This window comes from Solea senegalensis, linkage group LG8 (genome assembly GCF_019176455.1).
Source record: "Solea senegalensis isolate Sse05_10M linkage group LG8, IFAPA_SoseM_1, whole genome shotgun sequence".
Classification (NCBI taxonomy): domain Eukaryota; kingdom Metazoa; phylum Chordata; class Actinopteri; order Pleuronectiformes; family Soleidae; genus Solea; species Solea senegalensis.
This window is the reverse complement of record NC_058028.1, coordinates 9,441,397-9,467,444: the sequence shown is the minus strand read 5'-3', so window position 1 is coordinate 9,467,444 and position 26,048 is coordinate 9,441,397. Positions and strand designations below refer to the sequence as shown.

At 40.9% G+C, this 26,048-nt stretch overlaps 3 protein-coding genes across 3 annotated transcripts; 1 reads left to right on the top strand and 2 right to left on the bottom strand.

The window, feature by feature from the left end:
• Positions 1-8,184: 8,184 nt before the first annotated feature.
• Positions 8,185-12,703, bottom strand: foxa3 (forkhead box A3). The gene is made up of 2 exons (XM_044031347.1): positions 12,171-12,703; positions 8,185-10,978 (listed from the first exon to the last, which is right to left on the bottom strand). The coding sequence occupies exons 1-2, from the start codon at positions 12,240-12,242 to the stop codon at positions 9,647-9,649; spliced, it is 1,404 nt and encodes a 467-aa protein (XP_043887282.1). The 5' UTR covers positions 12,243-12,703; the 3' UTR covers positions 8,185-9,646.
• A 5,824-nt stretch (positions 12,704-18,527) lies between these two features.
• LOC122773822 (interferon regulatory factor 2-binding protein 1-like) lies at positions 18,528-21,992 on the bottom strand. The gene is made up of 3 exons (XM_044032768.1): positions 20,672-21,992; positions 20,097-20,447; positions 18,528-19,814 (listed from the first exon to the last, which is right to left on the bottom strand). Exons 1-2 carry the CDS (start codon positions 21,697-21,699, stop codon positions 20,141-20,143), a joined length of 1,335 nt encoding a protein of 444 aa, XP_043888703.1. The 5' UTR covers positions 21,700-21,992; the 3' UTR covers positions 18,528-19,814; positions 20,097-20,140.
• A 7-nt stretch (positions 21,993-21,999) lies between these two features.
• polr1g (RNA polymerase I subunit G) lies at positions 22,000-25,228 on the top strand. The gene is made up of 3 exons (XM_044032769.1): positions 22,000-22,326; positions 22,617-22,761; positions 23,474-25,228. Exons 1-3 carry the CDS (start codon positions 22,239-22,241, stop codon positions 24,261-24,263), a joined length of 1,023 nt encoding a protein of 340 aa, XP_043888704.1. The 5' UTR covers positions 22,000-22,238; the 3' UTR covers positions 24,264-25,228.
• The last annotated feature ends 820 nt before the right edge of the window (positions 25,229-26,048 follow it).

Sequence of the window (26,048 nt, the reverse complement as noted above, 5' to 3'; positions counted from 1 at the left end):
CTTCATTCATTTAAGTGTTGGGGATGTCTTTTTATATTGTTTAACACACGGCTGTTGATTAAATAATCTAATTTGATGTAGACATAGGATGTGACGCATATTTTTAGTTGACGAAATCTTAAAACACTTTGTTTAATATATGTATCGCCGCAATCTCTAAATAAGAGGTTTTCACTTTGAAAGACACACATTTGAATAAGCTACAGGGAGCCACTGCAGGGGGGCTGAAGCCACAGGTTGCAGACCCCTGATCATTCAGTCTGGGAGTAAACGCCCGTTAAATTAGGTTAGATTGAACTTTATTAATCCCTCTGGGAAATGAAGGACTAAATAATATAACCCTGGATTTAACAGGTCTTTTGACCAGTGGGAAGAGGGTAGAACAGTTTTTTTCCTGCACTTCAGATGCATTAGCAAACTAGCAGATGATGGAGTCCATCTCACCTGAGTCAGTGTTTTCGTCTGGACAAGCCATTACTGACAATTATTATTGATAAAATATAAAAAAAAAAAATTGCCTTAGTTTCACATCAGTCTTTTCTTTGCGTGCTTGTTTTCTTTCCTGCTCAGCGTTAGCAGGATGTTTTCTTTTAATCAAACACTGTGGGTTAACTCCTCCTGCCACCAAACCTCATGTGTTTACTTTGACAATCTTTGACATTTCTCAAACCTTTACTTGACAAAGTCAATCAAACACATCTTCTTCACCCATGAATCCAGGCCTTGAGATGAAGGGCTCTGGAACAGTATTGACGTGATGGGGCGGTCAGCCAGTTTCTCCGTCACACGTTTGTCTCACCTGCCTGGGGTGAATCAACTCAGTGATTAGAGTTGGTTTTGCATGTCAGAGTGGATTTGTCTGTGTCATATTGCTTTGGTGTGAAGGTGATTCTGTTCATCATGGTTTATTGAAGTAAAAAAACACAGGAGAAGGAGTGGGTGGTACAAAGTCCTGAGGATATTGTACTTCACACCTCCTCTGCGTATCCAAACATCGTGGACAAGTTTAGCCAGTTTAATTCCTGACAGATTCTTATCACTGTCACTTGTGCTGGAAGCTCGCTGTAATCAGATTTCACCTTAATATTTAAAAAAAAAATATATATTTTTTTTTTATTTTGAGATCCACAGCGTGTCATATTACAGAGAGAAGTTGACAGCAGGTGTGTGTGTGTGTGTGTGTCCCCTCATAACAGAGACAATGTTACACTGGGAAATGATGATAAGATAAGATGTGAGTGATGATTCCTGAAGAGTAAGGTAGTCGGTGCAAACAAAAATAAGAAATAGAAAAGGTATTTCACACCTAGGGGCATCACATAAACAGTCTGGAAGAATATAAGGTGAATTTACTGTTTGGAAAAACCACTTAATAGATTTTAATGAATCTTTGTGGAGAGATGGGACGTGAGCCAAGAAGGAACCAATTAAGTTGTGGCACGGATCTGGAAAAAGGGGCGGATCCAGGATGTTGTTGTAAGTTTATTTATCATTACTAGATGGGGCGTTTTTTTTCCCACCATATATGATAATTTCTCATCAAACAATGCAGGTCGTTCATGAAATGCAGGCAGAGTTTTAAGAACAAATGTGATGTCTGTTTGTAACACCTTTCACGTTGTGCTGCGGAATGTTTTTGTATGAATTTATGTGTTTGACTGACACAAAACGAGGGTCTTAATGTTGGGACACATGTCTGTTAATGTTTTAATCCTTATTCATGTATGATGACGACTGCATTTTTTTTTTTTTTATCAGTGTCTGTGGGCAAATCCACAATATGCTGTTGTCTTTTTATCAGTCGTCCTCCTGCAGGAGAGATAATAATTTTATGGTCGGTATTGTTTTGTTGACATAGCTTGATTGACTTTAATGGTAGCGATGGGCTTCGGCAGAGGTATACGCTCTTCTGACTTTGATCTGTCTCTCTTCTTTTTTGTTATCATTAACATTCATGTCATTGAATACAGTACATTCACACGCAGCTGAAGTGGAACCTGTTTGCTCCGGGGAACATTAACTGTAATGGGAGATGTGTCATCTGAGTCTCTGTCTCAGGATTTAACTCGGCAACTTTATTTTGTTTTTAACAGATAACTCTGTGTATTTTCACAGAACATAGTATTTTTGTGTGTCATATGTTGAAATGATGTGTATGACATAGGGGTGGGGGTGGCTGGGGAAATCGATGAAATATCATAATATTTTGCACGAGACATTCAATTCAGTTCAGTTTTATTTGTATAGTGCCAAAAGACAACATACATTATCTCAGAAGAGAAACCCAACAGTTCACACAATGAGCAAGCACTCATTGTCACTCACAGAACCAGACCCAAAAATGTGCGGCCAATCTGCCCCAGCAGGTTGAGGTGAAAGGAAAAATGGGGGGACAGAGGAGAAGTGTGACAGAGAAAGTGAAAGAGGGACGTGAGGTAGAGACAGAAGAGACCAGGAGCAGATATATAACAGATGTGTTATGTTATAGGTTGAGACAAGACACTTATGACATGTTTATAGTGCTACACAGGCAGCAGCAGAGATCGATGATAACAAAAATTGATACTGAATAATACTAATAATTATAATATTGACAATAATACTACTGCTTATGACAATAACAAAACTGGATCTGGATCCTGCAGCCTGCAAGATGAGTACAGAGAGAGACAAAGACAGAGGACAGGACGACAATATAGGGACACAAAGAACAAGGTTAATGACAATATAATGAAGTCATATTCACACCCTGAGTGTGAATTTCCCTCAGCAGTCTACGTCTAGCAGCATAGCATAGTCAGAATTCTGAGTTTAAAGTCAGACTTTCATTAATATTGAATTCTGACTAATCTTGTATTCTGACTTTAATCTTGAATTCTGACTTTAATCTTGTATTCTGACTTTAATCTTGAATTCTGACTTTAATCATGTATTCTGACTTTAATCTTGTATTGTGACTTAAATCTCAGAATTCTCACTTCAATCTTGTATTCTGACTTTAATCTCAGAATTCATGTTGTTGTTGTTGTTTTTTTCTTTACATGTGGTCCTAATACTCTCTACTGTACTACAGTTGTCACCTTTACATAGAAAAGAAAAGAGAGAGAAAAAAAGAAATCAGGTTTGCATCTGTTGCTTCCATGTGTCAGTGGTCCTGGTTTGATCAATACTGCCCCCCTTCCCACACACACACACACGTGCACACGCACAAACACACCATCAGGTTAAATGTAATCAGCCTCCTCTGTTCCTCTGGCACAGCAGCAGCTTTATCTCAGGTTCTTTGCAACACCCATCGCTGACGGAGCAAAGTCCAACTGCTTATCTGTTCCTACGCTGTCCGGTGGCGCTCAGTCTCTGTCTGTCTGTGTGACACACACTCACTCACTCACTCACTCACTCACTGTGTCTCTGACTTTTTTTTTCTTTTTTATTAGCTGCTGTCGCACTCGTCTGAATGTCTGACTCGTCTTTTACAGCTTTTTGTCCATCTGACTCTCCGTCTTTCTGCGACACCGTAACTTAACCTTGTGTTTATGAGTCACAGTTTTATGCCCCTCACTGAGTCACATTTTTACTTTGTTTTCTTTTAACAGCGCTCATTTTATGAAGCCGAAATGGTAAAATGTTGATTTGAACTGTGTGTTTTATTTCTTGCTGTCTTGGCCATGAGTCTCCATCTCCATGGAACATTCTTGGTTAAATAAAATAAGTTTCAATACATAAAAATACCTAAGTAGTTTGTTTCCATTGGTAACCTTTAAACAAATTATTAAATATTGTGATTTGTTATAGTTTTCTTCATCAGTGTATCTACACTTTTTATCTTTAATATATCACACATGACAGTAGTTTTTCTGTTAGTGCTTGTTTTAATGGAGTCTTCCATATTCACAGTTAAATCTGACTGAATTAAAAAAAGTTTCCCTTCATTTTGGGTAAATAAATATAACTGTTTGGTGAAATCAGAAGTTATTCCTGTCTCAACATCTGTCTGAAGGCCATTTCTCAGCATTTGATTAAACCCCAAACTGTCTCCCAGCCTCCATGTTTATCAACGACGGCGTGAATATAAATCACACTGAAGCTGACTTTTCTCTTTAAATAAAACCATGTAATTGTTCAGCGTAATCAACGTAGTCTCTTCTTTTTTTTGCGTTTGCCATTTTGAGTTGAATATTTTCTGCTGCAGCAGAAATTGGTTTCCCCTCACAAATGTCTTTTTACAGAAAAACACATTTCGTGTTGATAATTTTAATAGATAATAAGATTATCTGTAATGCTTCCACCTGTGACTACAGTAACTCACTCACGACTGACTGAGCTGTCGTTCTCTGAGCCCTCTTTTTCTTTTTTTTAAACAAAGGGAGAGTATCACCTGAGGGCTGAACAGAACACGCTCCTTTCCTCCTCTGCCTGTCTCTCTGTCTTTCTGCCTCCCCTTCTTTCCCTCCCTCTCCTCAGGCAATAACAAGTGTACACAGAGCATCCACCTAACAGGATCCAGGATGCACCGCCTCATTTGCATTGCACATCTTGAAAACATGCACCACCCTTTTCTTTCTTTCTTTTTTTCTGTCTTTCTTTCTTCCTTTCGTTCTTTCTTTTTCTTTCTTTCTTTCTTTCTTTCTTTCTTTCTTTCTTTCTGTAACATGTGTTTGATTTTAAATGGGCTCTGACGTTTTAAAGATGAAGGATGGACGTACAGCTTCTTCTTGTTGAAGTGCAGGTGTCACAGTGCTGTCACCAGCAGTGCAGCCTGAGGGCAGTTGTCATCAGGTGTTAAACAGGGCGAGCAGAGAGACTGTTGCACCTCGGGAGACAAATATTCTTTTTTTTTTTTTTTGTCTGTGACTGTGGCGGCGGCAGCACCTTCACACTGACCTGTAGGTCATCGCATTTCACTTTTGTTTAAAGTGTCTTTCACGCCTTCAAAGCCGGCAGCTAATTATGCAAAGAGCGATTTGATCTTATCTTTTGCACCCAAACTGTTTTCACTTCAAATTACTTGTCACACCTTTGTCTGTGTTTAATTATTATTAAAACAAAAAAACAACCTGCCACCAGGTTCCTATTGGACAATAGCAACTGTCAGTCCCACTCGCTCGTATGTGCTGTGCTTTTCCTCTAAATGGGAACGCAATTTACAAAATGAACATCATAATATATCGAAGTTGACCTGAAACGTCCGTTAAACGTGAAAAGTTGGCTCATTTTCCGTTTGACCTTTCATTCAAACAGAACTCTTTTTGCAGCCAGTGGAGTCGCCCTCTGGGCTTTTCTTTTCAAACCAGTCCCTTTTTTTTATATATATCTATGTCCATGACGCATCACCCACCACCATGTTTGTTTTTTCCTTTTCTCTGACACACGCAAATCAAGAATTACAGAAAGAAAACAGAATGAAGTTAAAATGAACCCATTTTGAAATAAATGCGGACCCCTGCCCTAGTGGAATACTCCAGTAACACGTGCACAGTGCACAGCAAGTATGTGAACAAATATGCAGCTGTGGCTAAACAGGAAGTGTAATTATGGCCCTAATCATTTTATTCACCAGTAACGTTTCGTTTGAATGATTCTGCATCACAACATTTACGCCTGAATTTGTGCATTTTAGGGGATTCACAAGAAATTCACAGATCATAAATAACATTTTTGGATTTGGATTTGTGCTTATCATAAACAAAAGTCAAGCCCAGTTTTCCTTTAAAGCACCTTTGATTTACTTTCACAAATGCAGTAGAATAAGTGACGAGTTATTAATGCTGTGGTTTGATGTAAACGACTGTTAAATCATTTTGATCAAATTTGATCAAGTTTTTTTTGTATATCCGTGTAGGAAAGCGAAAAGCTAATCCCAGAAGTTGAGTGGTCATCATTTTTAAGGAGCAGATTATTTTATTGTGACACCAGACTGTTATCAGCCACTGGTATCTCTCCTCTATGAGTCTTGTGTTTGGAAACTGGGTCAGTCGAGGGTTACAGATTACAACTGAAAGGTCACAAATGTAGGGGTCATGCTGGAGTTTGTGGCTGAAATAGTTCCACTCTGTAACTGCTGCATTGTTGCTCCCTGTAAACCTCAGGCTGCACCACGTTATCGCTGGATTGACTCTAATCTGTTTTCCCCTCATGAGACGCCCGGACTGAATGTGACCACTATCAACGTGGTCACCTGATTAACGCACAGTGACATTTTAGAATCAGCCAGGTTAGTCATACCTGGTGTGTGTGTGTGTGTGTGTATGTAGCTGCCATATCAGACGAGTGAGCGCCAATCTTATCAAAACAAACTGCGCTGAAGGGACTTTTGTGTATGCAAGGTGACAAACTGCCTCTCAGACTTTATACCATTTTAACATGTGTGTTAAAATGGTAGAAGCCCATATGGTGATTTTGTATCATAAAAAGCATAAAATAATCTGCTTCTTCAGCAGCAGCAGCATTAGACGCCTGATGTGCTCTTTAGCATCACATCTCATCAATCGAAACTGGAGTTCAGGCTGACATTCTGTGTGTTTGCATGTCGCTGCAGTCTCTATTTTTTGAGGCCTTGGGGCTTATGTGTCACTGGGCTTAACGTGACAGAGGAGAAGAAGGAGGCAGCGAAGGAATACGTGACAACTCCTACAACACGGCACGGGGTTGAGCAACCAGGTAGCGTGAGACAGAGCAGAGACAGACAGGTAGACGGGAGACGTGGAGACAGAGCAAGAGATCCATACATTGCATTTATTTTATGTTAAGTTAAACGGGCCATCAGTGTGTCTTATAAGTTGACAACTCACAATTATTTTAATCATGACATCTTGATTTTTGAGCAAATGTCTGAGTGTGAAGTAAGAGCTGAATCTCATGTGTACACTATTATAATAAGTGAAAGAATTTAGTTAATCAGAGGAAGAAATGAAGTTGAGCAGTACAGATGACTCTAGTGTGAAGAAATGTCCTGCTTCTGTTTAAATATATATATATTTTTTTGTTTGGATTGGATGAGTGTTGTTTCAGTGCCGGGTCAGAGGCAGGTCAGTCGTTTTTGGAATGATCTGTGTCTTGCTGTGTGCGATTGTGTATGTATGGGTGTGTGTGTGTGTGTGATGTTGCCTGTGCAAAGGTCTGCTTTGAGGCTCTCAGTGTGATCCAGCCATGTTTAGTCTACCAGTCCCACATGTCACACACTAGAGTCATTTGGTCAGGGGCTGTTTCAACAAGATACTGCTATTCCTGCCTCAGTGCTTTGCCAGCCAGGTGGAAAAAAAATTGAGGGCACGATTGATTGATTGACTGAAACAAGGCGTCGAGATCCTGCCAGTAACACTGAGTGATCTACAAACTTAACTTTGTCCCAGTTTTACAGCTGTAAAGGACCATTTATTTTTAGGCTCAAACTTTGTCATTGTAATGTAAGTGTAATAGAAAAATGTCAACAGCCACATTTAACCCTCTGACAGGGCACTCACACAGCTTTGCCTGGTGATGAGGTTGTTTTTCACCAGTGTTGCTTAATATGTACTGTATGTCACAACACAGGCTCACAGGAATCAAAAACTTGAGGTTTTATGTTGCCCCTGAAACTAGAAAATGCAGCGTTTGTTTCCCTGGGTTTTAAAAGGGTTTGTAATTGAACAGGTTAAGAGTAAATATGGGGAAACTATGACTTGAAAGACAACAAATTCTTGGAGTAAATGGAAAAATGATGTGAAAAAAACTGCTCATAAAAAGAAAGATGATCAGTTTTAATTTTTAGTACAAGATGAAGCCTTTTTCTGCCTTCAATTCTCTCATGCCCACACTCACGCGGGGGTGGAGTGGTCAAAGGATTCAAGGGGGCTCTCGTAAATTTGTCAGACACTGGGTAAATGTCATAGTAAATTATTAAACTGCCGCCATTAATAGTAGTATTTTCCTTTTACTGCGACTTACTAATAAAGATATCAAACTAAGTGTTTAAATATTAACCAGCTTAAATTTAAAAAAAACCCGACATGTAATCTACAGCAGACGGAGGTGTGTGTGTGTGTGTATGTGTGTGTGTGTGTGTGTGTGTACATGACACACCTGTCAAACACCTGCAATTACCTTGATGGAGGAGAAAAGAAAAAAAACACAATTGCACCATATTTCCCCACATATTTTGCCTTTTTAATAAGAAAAAATGAAAACATGAATCATTTCAATCACATTTAAACCAACAACAAAAACAACGACACAAAAAAACAATATATTATATCAGCACACTTTCAAAGTTTGAAAAGGAACATAGCTTAAATAAAAGACACTTCTCTTTGAAACTAAAATATGCTCCACAGAGGACAGTCATGTGACCTGAAACTTCCGCGTCCTCTGCTGTTTTAATCCTTCAATCGATCGTCAACACATTGATCTCTCTCTCTCTCTGTCAGGTCATCGTGAAGAAAAAAAGGAAGTGACTGGACAGCGAGGGTCATTTCACAACCTGTGACATTGTTCCACTGATCCCACTGAGCAGATGCACTGACAGTGTAAGGGGGTCATTCATTCTCACATTTAAGTATTGTTGTAACGCACACACACTCACACACACACACTATCAGCCCACCTGACCAGTGGGAGCTCCATAGTGCAAAGTACTGTATGTAAATCCTCCCATAGTGCATCTCTCCTCCCCTCCACTGTTTTAGTAACTGACTGAATTCTCCCATGCACCTCCTCTGTCTGTGGGAAACCACTTAGCTCCAATGCACTCATATAGGTAACAACAGGAAATGACTCTGGGCCATGAATAACAGAAATGCAAAAAAATGTATTTAAGTTTTTTTTTGTTTGTTTGTTTTTACCACAGTTACTTTGTCTCCTTCTTTCTGGCTGAAGTTTAACTTTAAATCTTCTGTGCTCCATCAATGACAAAATGGCCTTTTAACCTTCGTCATATCACACAAAATTACACGTCGTTCGTTTTTTTTTTCTTTTGTTAGTTTTTTCTTAATAAGCTACATTTACATTGATGGACGCCTGACACAACAGACCTAACATGAAATGTTGTAACAAAAAGGAAATGTACTCAACTGTCTCCCGCTGCAGTAACACCTGCCTGAAGCAGTAACCTGAAACTCGCCTTTGTTTTTGTTTTGTTTTTTTGGTTTTTAAAAAAAGAAGTCACATTTGGGTTGTAACTGTTGATAGAGCACATAAACAAGATATATTAAAATTTATTCCCTTCATAAATAAATGCAAATATCCTTTTCCCCCACACATTAGCTCTATTTACATTTTGTACAAAAGCCAATTTAGCCGCGCAGTGTGCACCTGCGACGGCGGGATCTCACGTCTATGTTGACTCAAACACACGGATGAGTCAAATGTCTTCATTATCAGTGACCACTTCTCCTCTTTTTCTGTCCTCCATGTAACCAGCCCCACTTTCCATGTTCATTAGAGCTGGTTAAATAAAAAAAAGGGGGGGGTTCTTTAGTCCTTCAAACACGGCAGCCATTTTAGATGTGAGACTCTTTCAAGGCCACTGGACGTGAGCCACAGACGAGGACAGACAGGTAGATAAAGAGAGCATGGGTGTCCATTTTAGAAAAGACAAGCAGAAAGGAGAAAAGTCTCCATCTTGGCTCACCACGACAGACAGGTGTGTAGATGTACGTCAGTGTCCACTTTAGGAGGCGTTGAGCACCGAGCGACTGTACAGAGTTTGGTAATAAGCACCAGAGTCCATGGCCGCCGGCCCGGGGCTGTCGTAGATCTGCTTGGCTGTCACAGGAGAGCCACCAGTGTAGCTGTTGTAGGCCATCACCTGGTCCTGGTAGGACTTCAGGTCCATCTTCTGCTCGTTGGACATGAGGTTGGTGATGGAGAAGGGGTGGTTGAAATTGTAGTGGGGATCCAGGGACTTGAGGGCATCGCTCTGTAGGTCCATGTGTTGATGCATGGTGCTGGCCAGGAGGTGGCTGCTACCTGCTAAGGACTGGGAGTGGAGGAGAGGGTTGGAGGAGGAAGCAGAGGAGGCGACAGAGAGGGACAGGGAGGAGGGAGGGATGGAGGATGAGGTGGAGGATGATGGTGGCAGAGAGATGGGTGGGCTATGGAGGTGTGAGGATGACAGTGGAGGGCGGTCTAGTGGAACCAGGGAGTTTCTGGAAAGCGGCTGGTCATCTGAAGAGCCCGGGTGGGAGTTGTCTGAATGGGCGGAGTCAGCGCCCTCTGATCCTCCTGTGGGGCTGTGATCCCCCACCAGGTGATCTCCACCGTGGCCTCCTTTCCCTGAACCCCCCTCCTGGCTCTTGCCTGCTTTCTTCAACTTCTCCTCGATCTTGAAGCGCTTCTGTCGCCTCAGGTAGCAGCCATTCTCAAACATGTTGCCCGATGCCGGGTGCAGAGTCCAGTAAGAACCTTTGCCTGGCTTGTCTGGCGAGCGAGCCACCTTCACAAAGCAGTCGTTGAAGGAGAGCGAGTGGCGAATGGAGTTCTGCCAGCGCTGCTGGTTCTCACGGTAGTAGGGGAACAGGTCCATGATCCACTGGTAGATCTCATTCAGAGTGAGCATCTTGGAGCCGCTCTGCTGGATCGCCATGGTGATGAGGGAGATGTACGAGTATGGTGGCTTGGCGTGGGTCAGGGAGCGTCGATATGGCTTCGGGGGAAGCTCCTTGGGCCCGGCACGGCTCAGGGTTCCGGTTGAGGGGTATCCCAGTTGACTCATGGACTGGCCCATGTTCTGGTAGTGGGACAGGGAGCCCAAGGAGCTGGATGCAGCAGGGCCCAGCTGAGCGAGAGAGCTTGAGTTGAGGGAAGAAGTCACTGGGGAGAGGGACATGTGGCTGGGCCCGGACGCCATGGAGACCAGCGATGAACCGCTGAGGGAGGAGCTGGGGTACGCCATGTTCATACCTGCTGGGGAGGCAGTGGCTGGGTTCAGGTTGATGTAGCTGGTTCCCATGGAGCTCATGGAACCTAGACCAGAGTTCATGGTGGCGGGAGATGAGTACATCTGCAGACAAAGAGGAACAGAACACAACATCTGGTTATTCACAAGAAAACATCACATGTAACAAAGAGAGCCAATACTTTTAAATAAATAAAAAATAAATAGTCAATCATTTTCAACCCTTTAAAACCAAATTACATAAACAACTCTGTTGTAATAGTGTGATTTCATTTATATATTTGTTTCCCTCTTTAAAATTGTTATGAATAGAAACTCCATTTAAAAAGCGGCTCACTCTTTATCAATGCACAATGAGGCTCTCAGTGCGCAGAGAGGACATGGATTTCACACGGACATGTTAACCTGAAAATGCGTAAAAAGCGCGTCACGGTGCCTCTCGGCTCAGGCGGCCTCCTCCGCTGCTTCCGCAAAAATACACATGTAAAACAATTTGTTAACGATTTAAACGAAAGTGGATTAGATTTTTTTTCATTATCATTATTATTATTATTATTATTGTTGTTATTATTTCTCCTGCTTTGTTCATTGTGTATGAGAAATTATGAATATTACAGAACAAGATAAGCGTTTACAAACGTGTTATTGAGTGGAGAGAGTTTTGAATCCACGGGAGGAACAGAAGGTGACTGTGTGCCCGCGCGCCGATCACTGGTTAAATATTAGCAAAGTCTTTCATGTTGGTTAATTTCATCAGATCGAGGTGAGGTGAGAACTGAAGCTGCTGATGAAATCAACTCTGGCTGAATGTTTAGTGTCGGAAAGATTAAGGAAATATTTAAAAATAAATAAATACAATAAAGTAATACAAATGTTAAAAAAAAAAGAAAAAGAAAGAACCTGAAAGTGTAGAAATAATTCTGCTTACATCAGAAATTCAAATAAAAACCGTTTGAGTGGCTTCACATTATCACTGGGTGTAAAGAAAAACGAGCAGCTGCCAAAATATTATTAAATGTTATTTATATTATTCTATTCTATATTTAGGTTCAACTTTTTTTCTCGTTTTACCGTAATATTTATGCGTGCTCGTGGTGTTATTTTTTAATCTCTTAAAGTGTTTTTTTTTGTTTGTTTTATTCTTACAGATTTCCTGCATTGTTTCCATATGGATTTGTCGTACTTGTTTCACGAGGAAACTTCTTTTAGATCTAAAACATGCAAACTTACTTCACGAATAAGTAAATAAGTAAAACGAATAAGAGTGAGTTTTACAGGGTGTGAATGGTGTCTTTACCTCGCTGGCTTCGCTGTAGAAAGTATTCCACTCTGGCAGATCATGGGTTTCCATCTTCACAGAGCTCAACATCCCCAACACAAACCTCTTGAGGATAAACTTGTGCAGGACCGGGTTTTCTTTCCTCCCTTGTCTTTCTTTTTTTTCCCTTTTTTTTTGAAAGGTGAAAAAAGGAGAAATTAATTAAAAAAATATAAAATCCTTCGCAGAGCTGGAAGTTTTCAGGGACAAATCCAAACACAGATTTGTCTCCACCTCGATCCAAAAAAAATGTTTTTGGAGTCAAATAAAAAAAGGAAAATGCTAAATGGAGGCGAGTCGCTCTGCTCGTGGACAGTGAAGTGAAGTCAATATATTTTAATATGTCTGTCACTCGTCCATTGTTTTCTAAACCCTACACTCTCTGGTTGTGGCTCAGCAGATGAGATGAGTGCCGGGGCCTCAGGACGCAGGAGGAGGTGCTGAGCTCAAATACAGTAGAGGAACTTGGCCGTGCTGCTCTTATACGAGCCCACAGGTCCCGCCCCGCTCCTCACATTTGAATATACCGTATTGGGATTCAGGAAGGGCCCCGCAAAAAGGCCGATATGGCCCCCTGGCGTGCTGTATATTGGCCCTGCGGCTGCACCTGGAGAGGGGCTCCCCGCACCACCGACTGTCCCACGCTCCTGCAGCCACAGAGCAGAGTGCGTTTGTTTTATACCCTTAGACGTTAATATAAGTTAAGTGTAAGTATATGTGGTCAAAGGTTCTTTATCGGGGAGGTTTCTCATCTGCAGATAGATAGTGTGTTTATAAACACTACACATGTACGACACTTAAATACTTACATTTATACTTAAATACAGCTTTTTATTACAGTTTCATATTTTTTTCCTGTACTTTATCTTGATAAAAATCGAAAGTTTGATTACATTTGGTTTAATTTGACTTTATCTACTGTAATTTAAGGAGTTTAATTGCGTCGTGGATCAGTTTTATGATATGATATGTGTGTCTGTACTTTATATTTTCATCTTTTTAGGACCTTTTCTGACATAAATGCTGACCTTATCAAGACCAGTAGTAGTAATTGGGACCAAAACCTGGTTCTAATGTGGCAGAAGCTCATTTTGATGTTAAAGTTGGGGATAAAGTTTTGTTTCAGCTGTCTAAAGAATGGGAGTCCGCGTGTGTGTGTGTGTGTGTGTGTGAGAGATGAGGGGCGTGAAAGTGTTTAATTCACTCGGCTATCACTTCTGAGGAGCCGTGAACCTTGTAACACCCTCTCTCGGGGCCTGCCATTGTAATAACCGCCAAATGTATTCCAGATTCGGACTCGTGATAGTCAAATATCACGGTCATGAATGAAAAACATGAGATTATCAGAGATAATAATCAGTAAACAACTGACACCTTCAGTTCCCACCAACCACAGCGACGACCTTCCCACAAACTAAACTTTGTTTCAAAGAAACCAAAAAACAAATATCAATATAAATCTTGACAGTTTGTCTTTTCGTGCGCAAATGCTGCCTTAAGGAATTATCTTTCAGGGCGTACAGTGTCTTTACTAACACTCACACTTGCATACATACCGTTTGGCTCCATTTGAATGCTCGTGTGCGCGACCCGTGCGTAAATGCCGTGCGTAATTTTCCTTTTTAAACCCCTGTTTAACTCATGAGAGCCGTCACAGACAGCATTAAAACCATGTGTAATCCCGCTGTAACGCCGCATCTGCGCCGGACTGACTGCTGCATTCTGTGGAATACACATCAGGCCTCGGTGCAGACGGAGGCCCGTGAATGTCAATGCCTCATCCTAATGACTGTTCAATGGAGATGTAATTGATGCGCAGGCGGGAGGTCGATGGGATTAGACGGTGAGAAAAAAAGGAAATAAGAAATAGCAGGAAGGAGCGTCCGCGTGCAGATGCTGCAGAAATTATGCAGCGTGCATGCAAGAAAAGCTCATCCGTGGACGTTTTTATTCCTAAAGCATATACACATTTAAAAACGTGTTTCCCCCCCTCTCAAAAATGCATCTCGTGCATTTGTGATTTTTTTTTGCTCTGACTCATTATTGACACGTCGTGATATCTGAGCTGCAGCTCGGCAGAGAGAAGGAAACATCTCCACATCTTCTCACAGACTCCACAGGCTCTCACCTGCAGAGTCTCCGCCATCATCGCCTGTTTGCAAAAGGCTGTCAAGTCGATTAAAACGCGGAATGAGCTCACACCTCAGTGTCTGTAATGATGCAATTAAAGCCCCCCGAAAAAGATGAGTCTTGTTTCTTCTTCTTGTGTTTGGAGATGAATAGGATGGTCAACTTTGACCTCCAGCCTCTGGATTCATGGCTTTAAACTCAGGAGAAAGAATGAATGAACATGGAGTTTAATCACAGCAGCTGAACAGATGTTGATTAACTTTCACTCCATGCTCTCGTGCAGATGAACAATAAACACGATTGTTAGACCAATAATCCTGTTGCGCGTGACGGTGTTAGTGCACCATCACATCCACGTGGTTTTGATAAAGAAACCTGTTGCACCTGTCCCTCACACCCAGACTCTTTGAATCATTTTAAAACAAAAATATTTTTTTAAATAAGTTTTTACGCACTTTTCTGAGAGATGATGGAAGTGTTGTTTTTATGTATGCGTCAAGCATCAACGTTTCGCCTCAGTGCGGACATTTGATTGGTGTAATGCTCCTTTAAAGACCCCCTCCCTCCTCCCAAACTTAGGTTCAGCCATATCCTCTCACTGCGGGCCGTTTTTCATGCCAATGGCGCTGCCATCGTCCATTAACACCTCTATAATTGGTTTAACAAAAGCTGGAACGAGCTGCTGCTGCTAATGGAGGAAGCGACAGATCGGCCTCTATACCAGGACACCCCCCAATCATCATCAGTTAATATCTGTTTGTCTTTTCAGAAAACTTACTTTGAACAGTCTAAATTTTACGCATTGCATGATTTGAAGATGATTCGTTTCATATATGAATCTGTTTACATTTAAATGTTTCACTGGTGAGAGGAGGCGGACACTCAGCTGAAATCATTCACATGCAATTTTAAAAATGCTCTACAGACACTACAGTAATTCCCCCTGTCTCGTCCTGAACATGATACAAGGATCCGCTCTGTCCTGCAGCTTCTGATGTCTTCAGCCTCAGTCTGCAAAGGTGTAAGAGCGCCATCGTGTGGTCGCGGCCAAACACAAGAATTACCCCTCGCTAGGCTCCCTCCAATGGATTCTTTACAGTCTGTATTGTATACATTTACCAAAATTTACCAGACTCATTTAATTATGTCAGTGAATATTTTTTGTCAAACAATTCATATTTAGAGTAAAATAATGGTGTGGATGTGCACATCATTATATACACATCTATATATTACTGTTTTCAAATGTTCATATTAGTTCATCTTCTCGAACTGCAAAATAATGTTTCAGTAATATTTATGTCAAATATGATTGATTTTACTCCAACAATGTTAATTCATCGTCTTGGTTCATTTCCTTCAGTAGCCTAACTTTTTTTTTGGAGGGGGGACAATTGTGTGAAATATACCTACACACACACACACACACACACACACACACACACACACACACACACTGGTTTTTGCAGTTGTGTGTGGACAACTCAGACAAAGTACATCCCCTCGCCGCTTACTATAACCTTAACCATCACAACTAAATGCCTAACGCTCACCCTAAAACCAGGTCTTTATCCTCAAAAAGCCTATCAAATTTGTGTGGACCAGCATGTCCTTACAAACATAGGTAGCACACACACACACAAACACATGCGTGACATCAACTCTGACATTGACAAGATTAGTGTTTTAAACATAAAGACTGTTGAGGAAACAAAACAAGTTTAATTACAAACGTAAAACAAGTGAAAAGTCAAATCACGTCTGACTGATTCAAAGTGACAAACACATTTTGATTTCACCAAACATGACGTACGTGTGTGAAATATTCTAAATGACTTCCACAACCGTATTTGTAAATGAAGAGTCAACTAATTATATTAAGGATGAGTAAATTAGATCAATGTTAAAACATTAAAATAAAACGTGTTTTCTCCTCCTCACGTGCAGGAACACGCTGGCATGACTTAATGTCATGAATTTAAATATGAAAGACACAATTCAATGTAAAAAAAACAAACAAACACATCATTCCCCGTAAGTGAGGGTATGATCTAAAGGTGGCATTAAAGCCATAAATACAACTATATGTAATATAATATAACCTTGATTGATACAATTGATACATTGTCCATTAATGCCGTATAAAACTAATAAACGAGAGAAACTGGTCTAAGTTTTTAACCCATTTATTCCTGTTTCTATTTTGTACATGAAGATACAATAAAAACAAAATGGGTCTAAAAAAAAAAATAACACCGAGAAACAGACAGAGCGACAGAAAGAGAGAGAGAGACCATATCCAAACAATAACTGGCCTACCAACTTTTACAAAGGCTTCAGATAAATGCAACAACAGTCGTCTGATGGCGATTGACGGGAAACAGATTCAGGCTGATCATTGACTAGACAACAATAATAATAATAATTAAAAAAAAAAAAGCCATTGCACTCCTACTTCCCCTGAGGTTCCCAGACAGACACACAGACGGTAAACATTTTCAAAAAGGCACTTAACAAGGGTTTGCATGATGTATCAGTGCATATTAAAACTCAAATTCCACTTTTTCAAATTCCATGTGTCTCTACGACAGACCTGATCTGCAGGATAGCAGAGTAGAGGGCCTGAATACTTTACTTAGACATTTACATGTAAAATCCCATCAGTACAGTCGACCACTCACAAGCCTGTAAACTGCAATGGCTTGATGAAGAAAACCGCTTAAGATCTGGCCAAGAAATATATATATTTCTATATTGTTTTTTTTTTCTTTTTCCATAAAACATTTACATCCAGAAACATTAGTTTGGGCATAAAATGACCTTTGGCTTGTGTGTGCACTTTTGTACTGACATGTACAACCTGCACATAAAGAGAGAAACCACAACCAACAAACAATTTTAATATGTGGCTGGATATTTAACCATTACAATGTGACAAACAAGATTAAAAGTATGGTAATTGTGTGTAAGAGTCATTTCAGTGCAAAGTGATTATTTTCTTAGTAAATCAAGTAGTTGTTTCGTCAATGAAATGTAATAAAAAAAAAACATGGAAAATGTCAATTGTTGTTTCCCAAAATCTCAAAATGATGTTTTCAAATTGTTTGTTTTCACCAGAATACAAAGATATTCAGTTTATTAACATATTCACATTTAAACAGCTGACATCAAGTCACTCAAATCAATTAATACAATATTAAAATATTGGCGATTCCTTTAGTCAATGACTGATGATCATTGAACTGTTTAATTTAACAATTTTACTCTTTACTTTTTGGATGAACTCGTTCAGAACTGAAATGACGTGTTTTTTATGGTGGGAGTTTTCTCGCTTTATAAAAACTAACGGTTTAAGAAAATGATATGCTGTCATTTTAATGACATGTTCCAAACTGTTGCATATATACTTTGACTAAGGATTGCACATACATACCATTATGAGTGAATGCAGTATATATAACATTGAACATTTTATTATCAAATATAGTCCTAGGTCTATCTATAGATGATCATCATATACATTCGTGGTGAAGCGTAGGCTGGATCTTCTATGAAAACAACATTTAAAAACAGAGTCGGACACAGAGTTTGTGTGGCTCTTTTTGTGCTTTCACCTGCCGGCACAGCATTGAGTGTACACAGCTAACAATAGTAACTGAAACATGGCTCTGTTCTGCGAGTTTGTGAACACTTCCATATAATGCATCCATATGTCAGGTCCACCCATGATGTTATCACATCAGCAGTAACGATACGGTGCTTTTCCAATATACAGTTGTAGCACTGCTCGACACAGCTAAATTTGTATCGTTTTCCGTTACTATAGTACCTCCTCAATGTGGGCGGGGTCGTCATAGCACGGCTGCACGAAAATGCCACGATGTTGTTTTATATGTGCCAAACACATAAACTGGTAAACGGGCAAAGCAGTTGTTTTCGATGCAGTGAATCATTACAATCAGTGAATTAAAAAGATTCAAGAGTTCAGTATTTCCTGTCCTGCATGACCGGACTCTGACACAGTCACTGAATTAAAATACGACTGAACTGGTTGTGATTTGGCTCATGATCACCAGCTTTCAGCAGTGCTGTCGCTAAACACACCAGACTCCTCTGTTAAATATTGAGATTTTAGAAATTTCCTTTCTAAATGTTGGAGATTAACGCATTTAAAAAAAAGCCCAGCATTGTTCAGTTTGATTCTTGTGTTGGACATTGCGCTCATGACTCTTCCAGTGACGACACTCTCTGACCGATCAGTATCGGCTCAGGTTGTTCGCCAGAGCAGGTACTAAAAAAGTACCAGGCACGATCCCTAATGGAAATGCAAGGAAAACAAAAAAAAAAGCAGAGCTGAGCCATGCTACAATTGTATCGTGGAAAAGCGTCAATAGTTTCATTCAGCAAATAAAACCAGCCAGTTATGAAACACATGCACTGCCATTCCGAACTTTAGGTCAAAGTAAACGGAAAAAATCTGTCTGATGTACAACTAAGTTGATTTGTGAATGGAACAGGTAGTAGTCTGGAACAGTCACAGTGAGCAAACACCAGTTCATTCTTTGAATCTTGTCTCGCTCACGCTCAATTCAGTACAAATATTTTCCAGAAAGAGTGAATCACTCTCTAACTTCTGGCTATCATCTCTGCTTTAGCGGTTCATTGTGAAGCCTACAGTCATTTGCTGCGAGAGCACGGGCAGGCTGTGTGCAGGTCAATCCGTGTTTATTATGGTATTAACAGGGCTATTTCATTTACTTTCTGGACATGAAATAAGATTAAGAGTGTCAAAACCATATTACATACCCTAGCCTTAATTAACTAGCGACTATCTGGATAAATAAGGACATGATAATGGTTTGTGTTGTTGAACATCTTTTCTTAAAGTGCATTTTGAAGATTTTTGAAGTGAGACATTCTTGCTAAAAGCTGGTGAAGTCAATTGGTTGCTTCAGCTGCAAGTGCTAATGAAGAACAAAAGTAGCCACTCTTCAATTGTTGATTGGTCCTGAATATCTGATTCCAGCAGTACGTTGTGATGGCTATTTTCACTGACCTATTCAGTTACACATTCACCGTCTTGATAAAAAAAAAAAATTGTGGCGACGATTCACTAAGATCTCTGTTTTCTGAAATGACAATTTGACACAGGTTTGTGTTCCAGAGTTGGCGAGGGTGAGCTCCGATATTTAAAGTGATCATACAAATTGAATTCACATTCGACAAAATTTACATTAAAAGTTGGCAAAGTCAACACTGATTTAGAAAAGAAGAAAAGAAAAAAATATATAATTACAGTTTGTGAAGGCAGTCTTTGCAGCTTCAGTCAGGCGTCTGACAGGGTCTGATAATGTTGATAGAACTGGTTGGTATAAGTGGGCGGACCTGTATAACAAAGGTTTTCCAAGCTATGGGTTGCAGTGTTGAGTGTTGTCACTCCTCAGGATTTCTCAGCAGTCCAGTGCAGACATTACCTTTGTGTATGTGATACAACTATGGTGACAAAAAGCAAACAAATAACAGATTACAATTCCACCATTATCAAAGCTGCTCTGTCTAGATTAGGTGCAGTTATAACACATATACTCTTTACAAATTAAATGTCATTTTGTTTCTCCGCTTTCTTAATTAAAAACTTTTTTAACTTAATTTAATATTCCAATATCCTGAACATTTTGCCAGTTGAGTATCTACATTTAGAACTGTAGTTGTTGTCAAGGACAAATCTCTGTAAAATGCAGTACTTAAATGGAGTAAAGTCAGATGTCGGCATACCTGCCTGCTGCTATGTTGGGAGCTTGTTTCCATTGAAACTACCATCATGTCTCTCTCTCTTTCTTGACAGCAACATCTCCACTCCCTGATCCGGCTCCACTGGCAACTCCACCCCCTGCCCCAGATGTAGTGGATGCTGCAGGTCCAGGCCCTGACCCGGCTCCAGATGCACCAGCTGCTGCAGCTCCTGCTCCACCACTGCCCAGTATGGTGGAAACTTCTCCTTGCATGAAGGCCCAAGGGGGACTGTTGGGAGAGTTATCCAATGGGCAGCGCTCTCCACTGGGGCAGTACACCTCTCCGTCCCCCCGTCGGCTCTGGATGTACACTCTGGTGCAAGGGAAGCAGAACCTAAATGTGTAGAGGAAGAAAATACATGATATTAACATACAACATACATATTATAGATAACAACAATGACAGTTTTGTTACAATAATATCCAAGTATTTCAGTCACTCATTGAATATGTAAATGTTACCAAACTAATATACAGGCTTAGACTATAAGTATAAAAAGCAAAGTATTTTCATCATTGCAACTTGACTCACTTCACAATACAATGAAACACACAAACCTATGTCCTGGCACGGACGGACACTGAACAAAGTGTGTGTCTTCCAGCCTCTCGTGACATAAGCTGCAGGACAGCGTGTTCCCCGTTGAATGGGTGCTGTTGGTGGTTGCTGATCCCAGCTCAGAGGCACCACTGTGGGGCAACGCTGCAGCTGTGGTGGCTGCTTCTGCCGAGGTGCTGGACCCCAGGGGCTCCCCTCCGGACCTTGCAGCAGGGGGTCGTGGCAGCCTGGCAGGAGATGAAGCAGGCTTTGGGCTTGTCTGGCTCACGCTTCCTGCCATGGAAGAGGATGAAGATGGGAGGCCTGTATTTTTGACAGCATTGCCACTAGTCACACTGCTGTGGACCTGCGTCTGTATCTTGGGCTGGTTCTGGGAAGAGCTGAGCTCTCGTTCCAGTTCTGGAGTGATAAAGGGGGCGATACCCATTCCTATTCCCAGCTGCCTTCGGCTCATTTCGGCCAGCACCGGAGGAAAGATCATAGGACTACTCATGGGGGATGTCCTGGCTGTCAGACCCGGTGGCATGCCCGCAAGTAGCCCGGGTGGGATTCCTGCGATACTCTGCGTTACCAGACTGGGAGGGATGGCAGCCCCTATCATGGGTCTCCGGCTGCCGCTGGGGCTCTGGCGGTTCACCTCTTGAGCCGGCTGTCCCTCACGATGCAGCCCGTTAGGCGGCACACGAACAGCCGATCCGGCGCTTTCTCCTCTTCCTCCTCTGTCAAAGCGGTCGGTGTGAGGCCTGCCTCCGTCTGCCGCCGCCTCTCCTCTCCCGGTGGCACTGTGTTTACTAGGTGAGGGACCAGGTGACCTGACGTTCCCGTCCTGCATCCCGTGAGTTCGTTTTAGCTGTCGGGCGCTCGCTATTAAGAATTCAATCTGATTGGCTCCCTCGTAGTTCACACAGCCGCGGCACACTACCTCGCTGAAGTCCCACACCACAGTCCAGGGCATCTTTGGTAGGTCGCAAAGGTAGCACCACTGGCGCCTGGAGGAAGAGGAGGAGGAGGAGGAAGGGGACGACATGGCCGGGCAGGCAGCTGTCCTAAGCAGCTTCAAGGAGCCAGCAAGCTTGCTAACACGCTAGCACAAGGTAGCTAAGTTAACCTACTTAGCTTGACAGGTGCACGCCCTCTCTTTGCTGACGGCTCGTTGCTTTAACGGAATCCGAAACGCTGCAGAATAACGTTACACATCATATATGTGGAAAATCCGCTCAAACCCCGCGGTTGTTTTCGCTCTTTATGTCATATGTTTGTTTTGTTTACCCACTTCGGCCTGCTCTTCACTGCTGTCAACGGTCTGTCCTACGGACGCTGTGACGTTACGTAACCTGACACAAGGCATTGTGGGTGTTAGAGTTTCCTTACTTAGATGGCCATCGCAAACAAACAAGTGGAGCCAGGCCGCGGAACTACAATCAAAACTTCCACGGAAATTACGTCATCAAAGGTCACAGTTCCTTCTGTGTCAACACATGTGCGTCCTCCATAGTCTTACGGACAGAAAAGCAAATGCTTCATCTCAGTGAGCAGCGGTTTATTAAAAATAGAATAAAATAAAAAATGCCCAGCGATATTTCATCTTCATCAAGCGAAGATGAAACGGACAGTGTTCCCGCGGAGCCACAAAAAGAAAAACAAACAGAATCTGGTGCGTTCATACTCATTTTTTGAGTTTTTGTTGGTTTGCAGATAAGCTAATAGTTGAATAAGCTAATTCAGTTTTAATACACTGTAAAGTATGGTGAGACTGGCTGAACGCAATTCGTTGTGGTTAACACCTTTTATTTGTACTCTTTATGAATATATTATGTGGAGTTGTTTGACAAAAATGTTTAATCAATGTAGTTTAGGCTGAAAATGTGCTACTGTGTTTGTTATGTACTGTGTTTCGTATGTTATCTGATGTCACTCTATAAGTTGTATTGTTTGTATCAACAGAGAAGAAGAGCACCAAGTACCAGTGTCCTGCTGACTTTGTGTCTTTCTGCCATAAACCCTGCAGCAGCACATTGACCAAGAGTCTGAAGAACAAGAACAATGAGTTATGGCTCATTAAAGCTCCTGTCAGCTTTAATCCAGAATGGTGGGTGCAGCCTTCAACCTGTCTTTAGTGTCCTTGTCTTGTCAGTGTGTGTCCATGTCTCTGTCTCATGAATAAATATTATAATTAATATATAATATAGAAATGTTAATATTATATTATAATACATCAACACATTTTTTTGTTTGTGCATGTAGTAGACTTTTTCAGTTTAAACTTGGTTATTTAGGTGTTTGAAGTGGGAGTGTATGAGGCACTAATGCGTAGTCCATGTTTGATATATTTGATAGATGGACCTTCTTTTTGTAGGAACAACAGTCTATTGTATATAACACACTGATTATAACCAAGCACTGTTCTCAGTGGCCTGAAAACGGAATAGCTTCTCTTTCAAAGAACAATTTATACAAACAACAATGTACAATGTAAAACATTGTAATCAATAATAACAACATATAATATCATTAACACACAACATAAGCAACAATGACGTGTCCATGAAAACAACACATTCTCAATGGATGTAAAATATCAGCAATGATAACATTAAAACACAATAACATCAAGACAATTCACATTAACAAAGAATTCACTTTTTTCTGTGAAAAGCAAACAAGACTTTACACACTTAATAAGAAGCACATGGCCGTGGGGCAGTTTGTCTCTTGGGGCCAGCAGGTGGCACTGGAAACTTAGAAAATGCTGTAGTTTGGTTTGGATGGTACTTAACCTTGTCTTTACTTCTTCTGTCCAGTTTCAGTAGCATCAAGGTGCCTCTGTCAGGTCTCCACACCCTGAAGACTCCATCTGCTGCAGAGGGAGCTAGGACTGGAAGTGGCCAGCAGATCTACAGCATCCTGGCATCCCCGACTGGTACCTCAGACCTCCACCTGCTCACCAGTGACAAGCAGTCGTCAAATAGCACTGTTTTTGCTCCTGCTTTCTCAGGCCTGTTGAATGTGTGTGAGAGCTATGGAGACAGCAGTGCTAACTTGGCCCCGCAGGTCATACCCGCTGCTCCAGTGCCCTCCATACCACCGGGACTGAAACAACGATTCCAACCCTTTGGCAGTAAAACCCCAACACTGACATGCGTGGCAGTAGATGAGGTGGAGGGAGCAGCGTGTGGACCCTCATCTACAAACCTCCGTCCTTTGGTAGTTAAACGATTCATAGACGAAACGGGGCACGAAGAAGAAGAGAGGAAGAAAAAGAAGAAGAGAAAGAAAGAAAAGTGGATAGAGACAGAACAAGTTGAGGTGCCAGAAGTGAAAGCAGAACCAAATGTTGAAATTCTGAATGAATTATTGACAGAGCTTCCCCTCCAGGAGAGTGAGGTTTCAGAGGAGAGGAGGAGGAAGAAGAAGAAAAAAAAGAGAGACAGGGCGAGAGAAGAGGTGGAGGAGGGAGTGCAGCCCAGTGTGAGAGTAAAGGTGGAAGAGGTCATGGTGAAATGTGAACCAATAGACACTGCATACGGTGATGAAGTTGAAGGGTTACTTAAGGTGAAGAAGAAGAAGAAAAATAAAACTTGTGATGGATAAGCCGTTGTCACCTTTTTGGCTAGTTTTCAAAAACTAGATTTTGACCTTGACCACAAATTCAGGTTTTTTTTATATATATACATATATATAAATATTTGATGTACATTGCAATACAAGATTTTACTTTTGTAGAATATTGCATTTAAAAGTAAGACAGACACATCCTAAATCAATTGAACGGTGGCACAAATTATAATGTGTATTGATCTCTGCGTCTTCAGGGCCAATGTTCCTGTCACACTGAGCTTAGAAATTGACCGTGTTACGTACAAAGAATGTGTGCAGCTGCAGGCAACTTTCATTACATGGGTAATTGGAGTGTACATGGAGGAATTTCTGCGTTTTGTGCCAGTGCCTGTCAAGTTGTGGGCCTGTGTTAGTGTGTATATATTTTCACATTACTGGGCAACTAATGTCAATGATTGAAAGATTGAAAACAACAACAAAAAACAGCCGTTATGAAGAAAGAATAATTGTTGAGTGTCACGATAGGTTACATGTACTGTGTTGGTGAAATTAAGCATGTGCAGGAAAACGCATGAGCTTCACAAGTGAATAAATGAAATCATAGGAAACATTGTGTTTGTGTCCTGCAAGAGATCAGCCACAGAACTGCATTTTCCTCTCCAGCCTTGTTAACACAGTGACTCCATCCAAAAGGAATGGAACTGGATCTTGTTTTGTTTCTCGTGCTGAGGCTTTCATATTGTGTAACAGCAAGGAAGTCCCCAATTTACATGCGTGTAATTCTCTAATAATCTGAAAATAAGTGTTTCTCTGAAGAAAGGTCATCAGGAAAAGCAAAAAGAATTTGATAAACTGCTCTTTATTGAAACTTTGGAGTTTGTGAAAGAACAGACTCTGTATTTTTACTGCAACATGTTTTGGGGAAAAAAACTGTTAGTTTAGGTCAACTATGTGACATTTAGGGGTTTATTGGCAAATATTAAATGTACTAAAAATAAGTATGTTTGCACAAGTGTATCATTGCTTGGTAATAACAATTTCAGAGCCCCAGAATGTACACACATATACACATATGTATATATATCTAGGTATTCTAGACAAAGGCATTGCTTAACAAATGCCACCATCTTGCGCAGCCATGTTCCTACAGCAGCCCCAACAGACAAAGCAGTCAGAGTGAGCGTTGCATCTTGACGTGGAAACTCACTACACAAATAAAAAATGACAACATCGTTTCTGGTATGCGAAGGTCAAACAATAATGCAGTCTACATGTCAGTAATCTTTAAACTTTGGATCGTTGGATGGGGTCTGATTTGTGTATTGGCAAAGACGTGGCCTTTATACAAACAGTCATTTCTCACCTCTGATGTAATGAAAGTTTGTCCTCAAATGACCATTTCAAAACATCATGATGATATTTATCATTTTCGTGACTCAAAACCTAGCAGGAGTAATTTCCTGGCTATATGTTAAAAGTCATTCATAGAGAAAAGTCCTATTTAAGCCCAAAATATTATGCTGGTCTTTAAAAATCTACATTTTTACCACAAAAAGAGTGTGGAAAAGGAGCAGCTCTGACAGGTAGATGGCGCCATAGTCCAGCCTGTTATTTCTGTGTGCAGCTGCAGCCTCTGAACAACTTCTGAGCTCATTATTTTCATGCTGCCATTTCTTTTCACTCATCAAGTCATCGTCTGTTTGCCTTAATGCACAAAGAGAAGATTAAAAATGGTATATTTTTCAGTGAGAGTAAATCATTAGATCTCATTGGAACTAAAGTAAAAAAAAAAATGTGACTCCTGGACTCTGTATCCTC

Coding starts and splice junctions, on each gene's coding strand:
- LOC122773822 (XM_044032768.1), bottom strand. CDS start 21,699: ATGTCGTCCCCTTCCTCCTCCTCCTCCTCTTCCTCCAGGCGCCAGTGG. Junction 20,448..20,671: donor CCGTCCGTGCCAGGACATAG/GTTTGTGTGTTT, acceptor CTACACATTTAG/GTTCTGCTTCCCTTGCACCA.
- foxa3 (XM_044031347.1), bottom strand. CDS start 12,242: ATGTTGAGCTCTGTGAAGATGGAAACCCATGATCTGCCAGAGTGGAAT. Junction 10,979..12,170: donor TCTACAGCGAAGCCAGCGAG/GTAAAGACACCA, acceptor CTTTGTCTGCAG/ATGTACTCATCTCCCGCCAC.
- polr1g (XM_044032769.1), top strand. CDS start 22,239: ATGCCCAGCGATATTTCATCTTCATCAAGCGAAGATGAAACGGACAGT. Junction 22,327..22,616: donor AGAAAAACAAACAGAATCTG/GTGCGTTCATAC, acceptor TTGTATCAACAG/AGAAGAAGAGCACCAAGTAC. Junction 22,762..23,473: donor GTCAGCTTTAATCCAGAATG/GTGGGTGCAGCC, acceptor TCTTCTGTCCAG/TTTCAGTAGCATCAAGGTGC.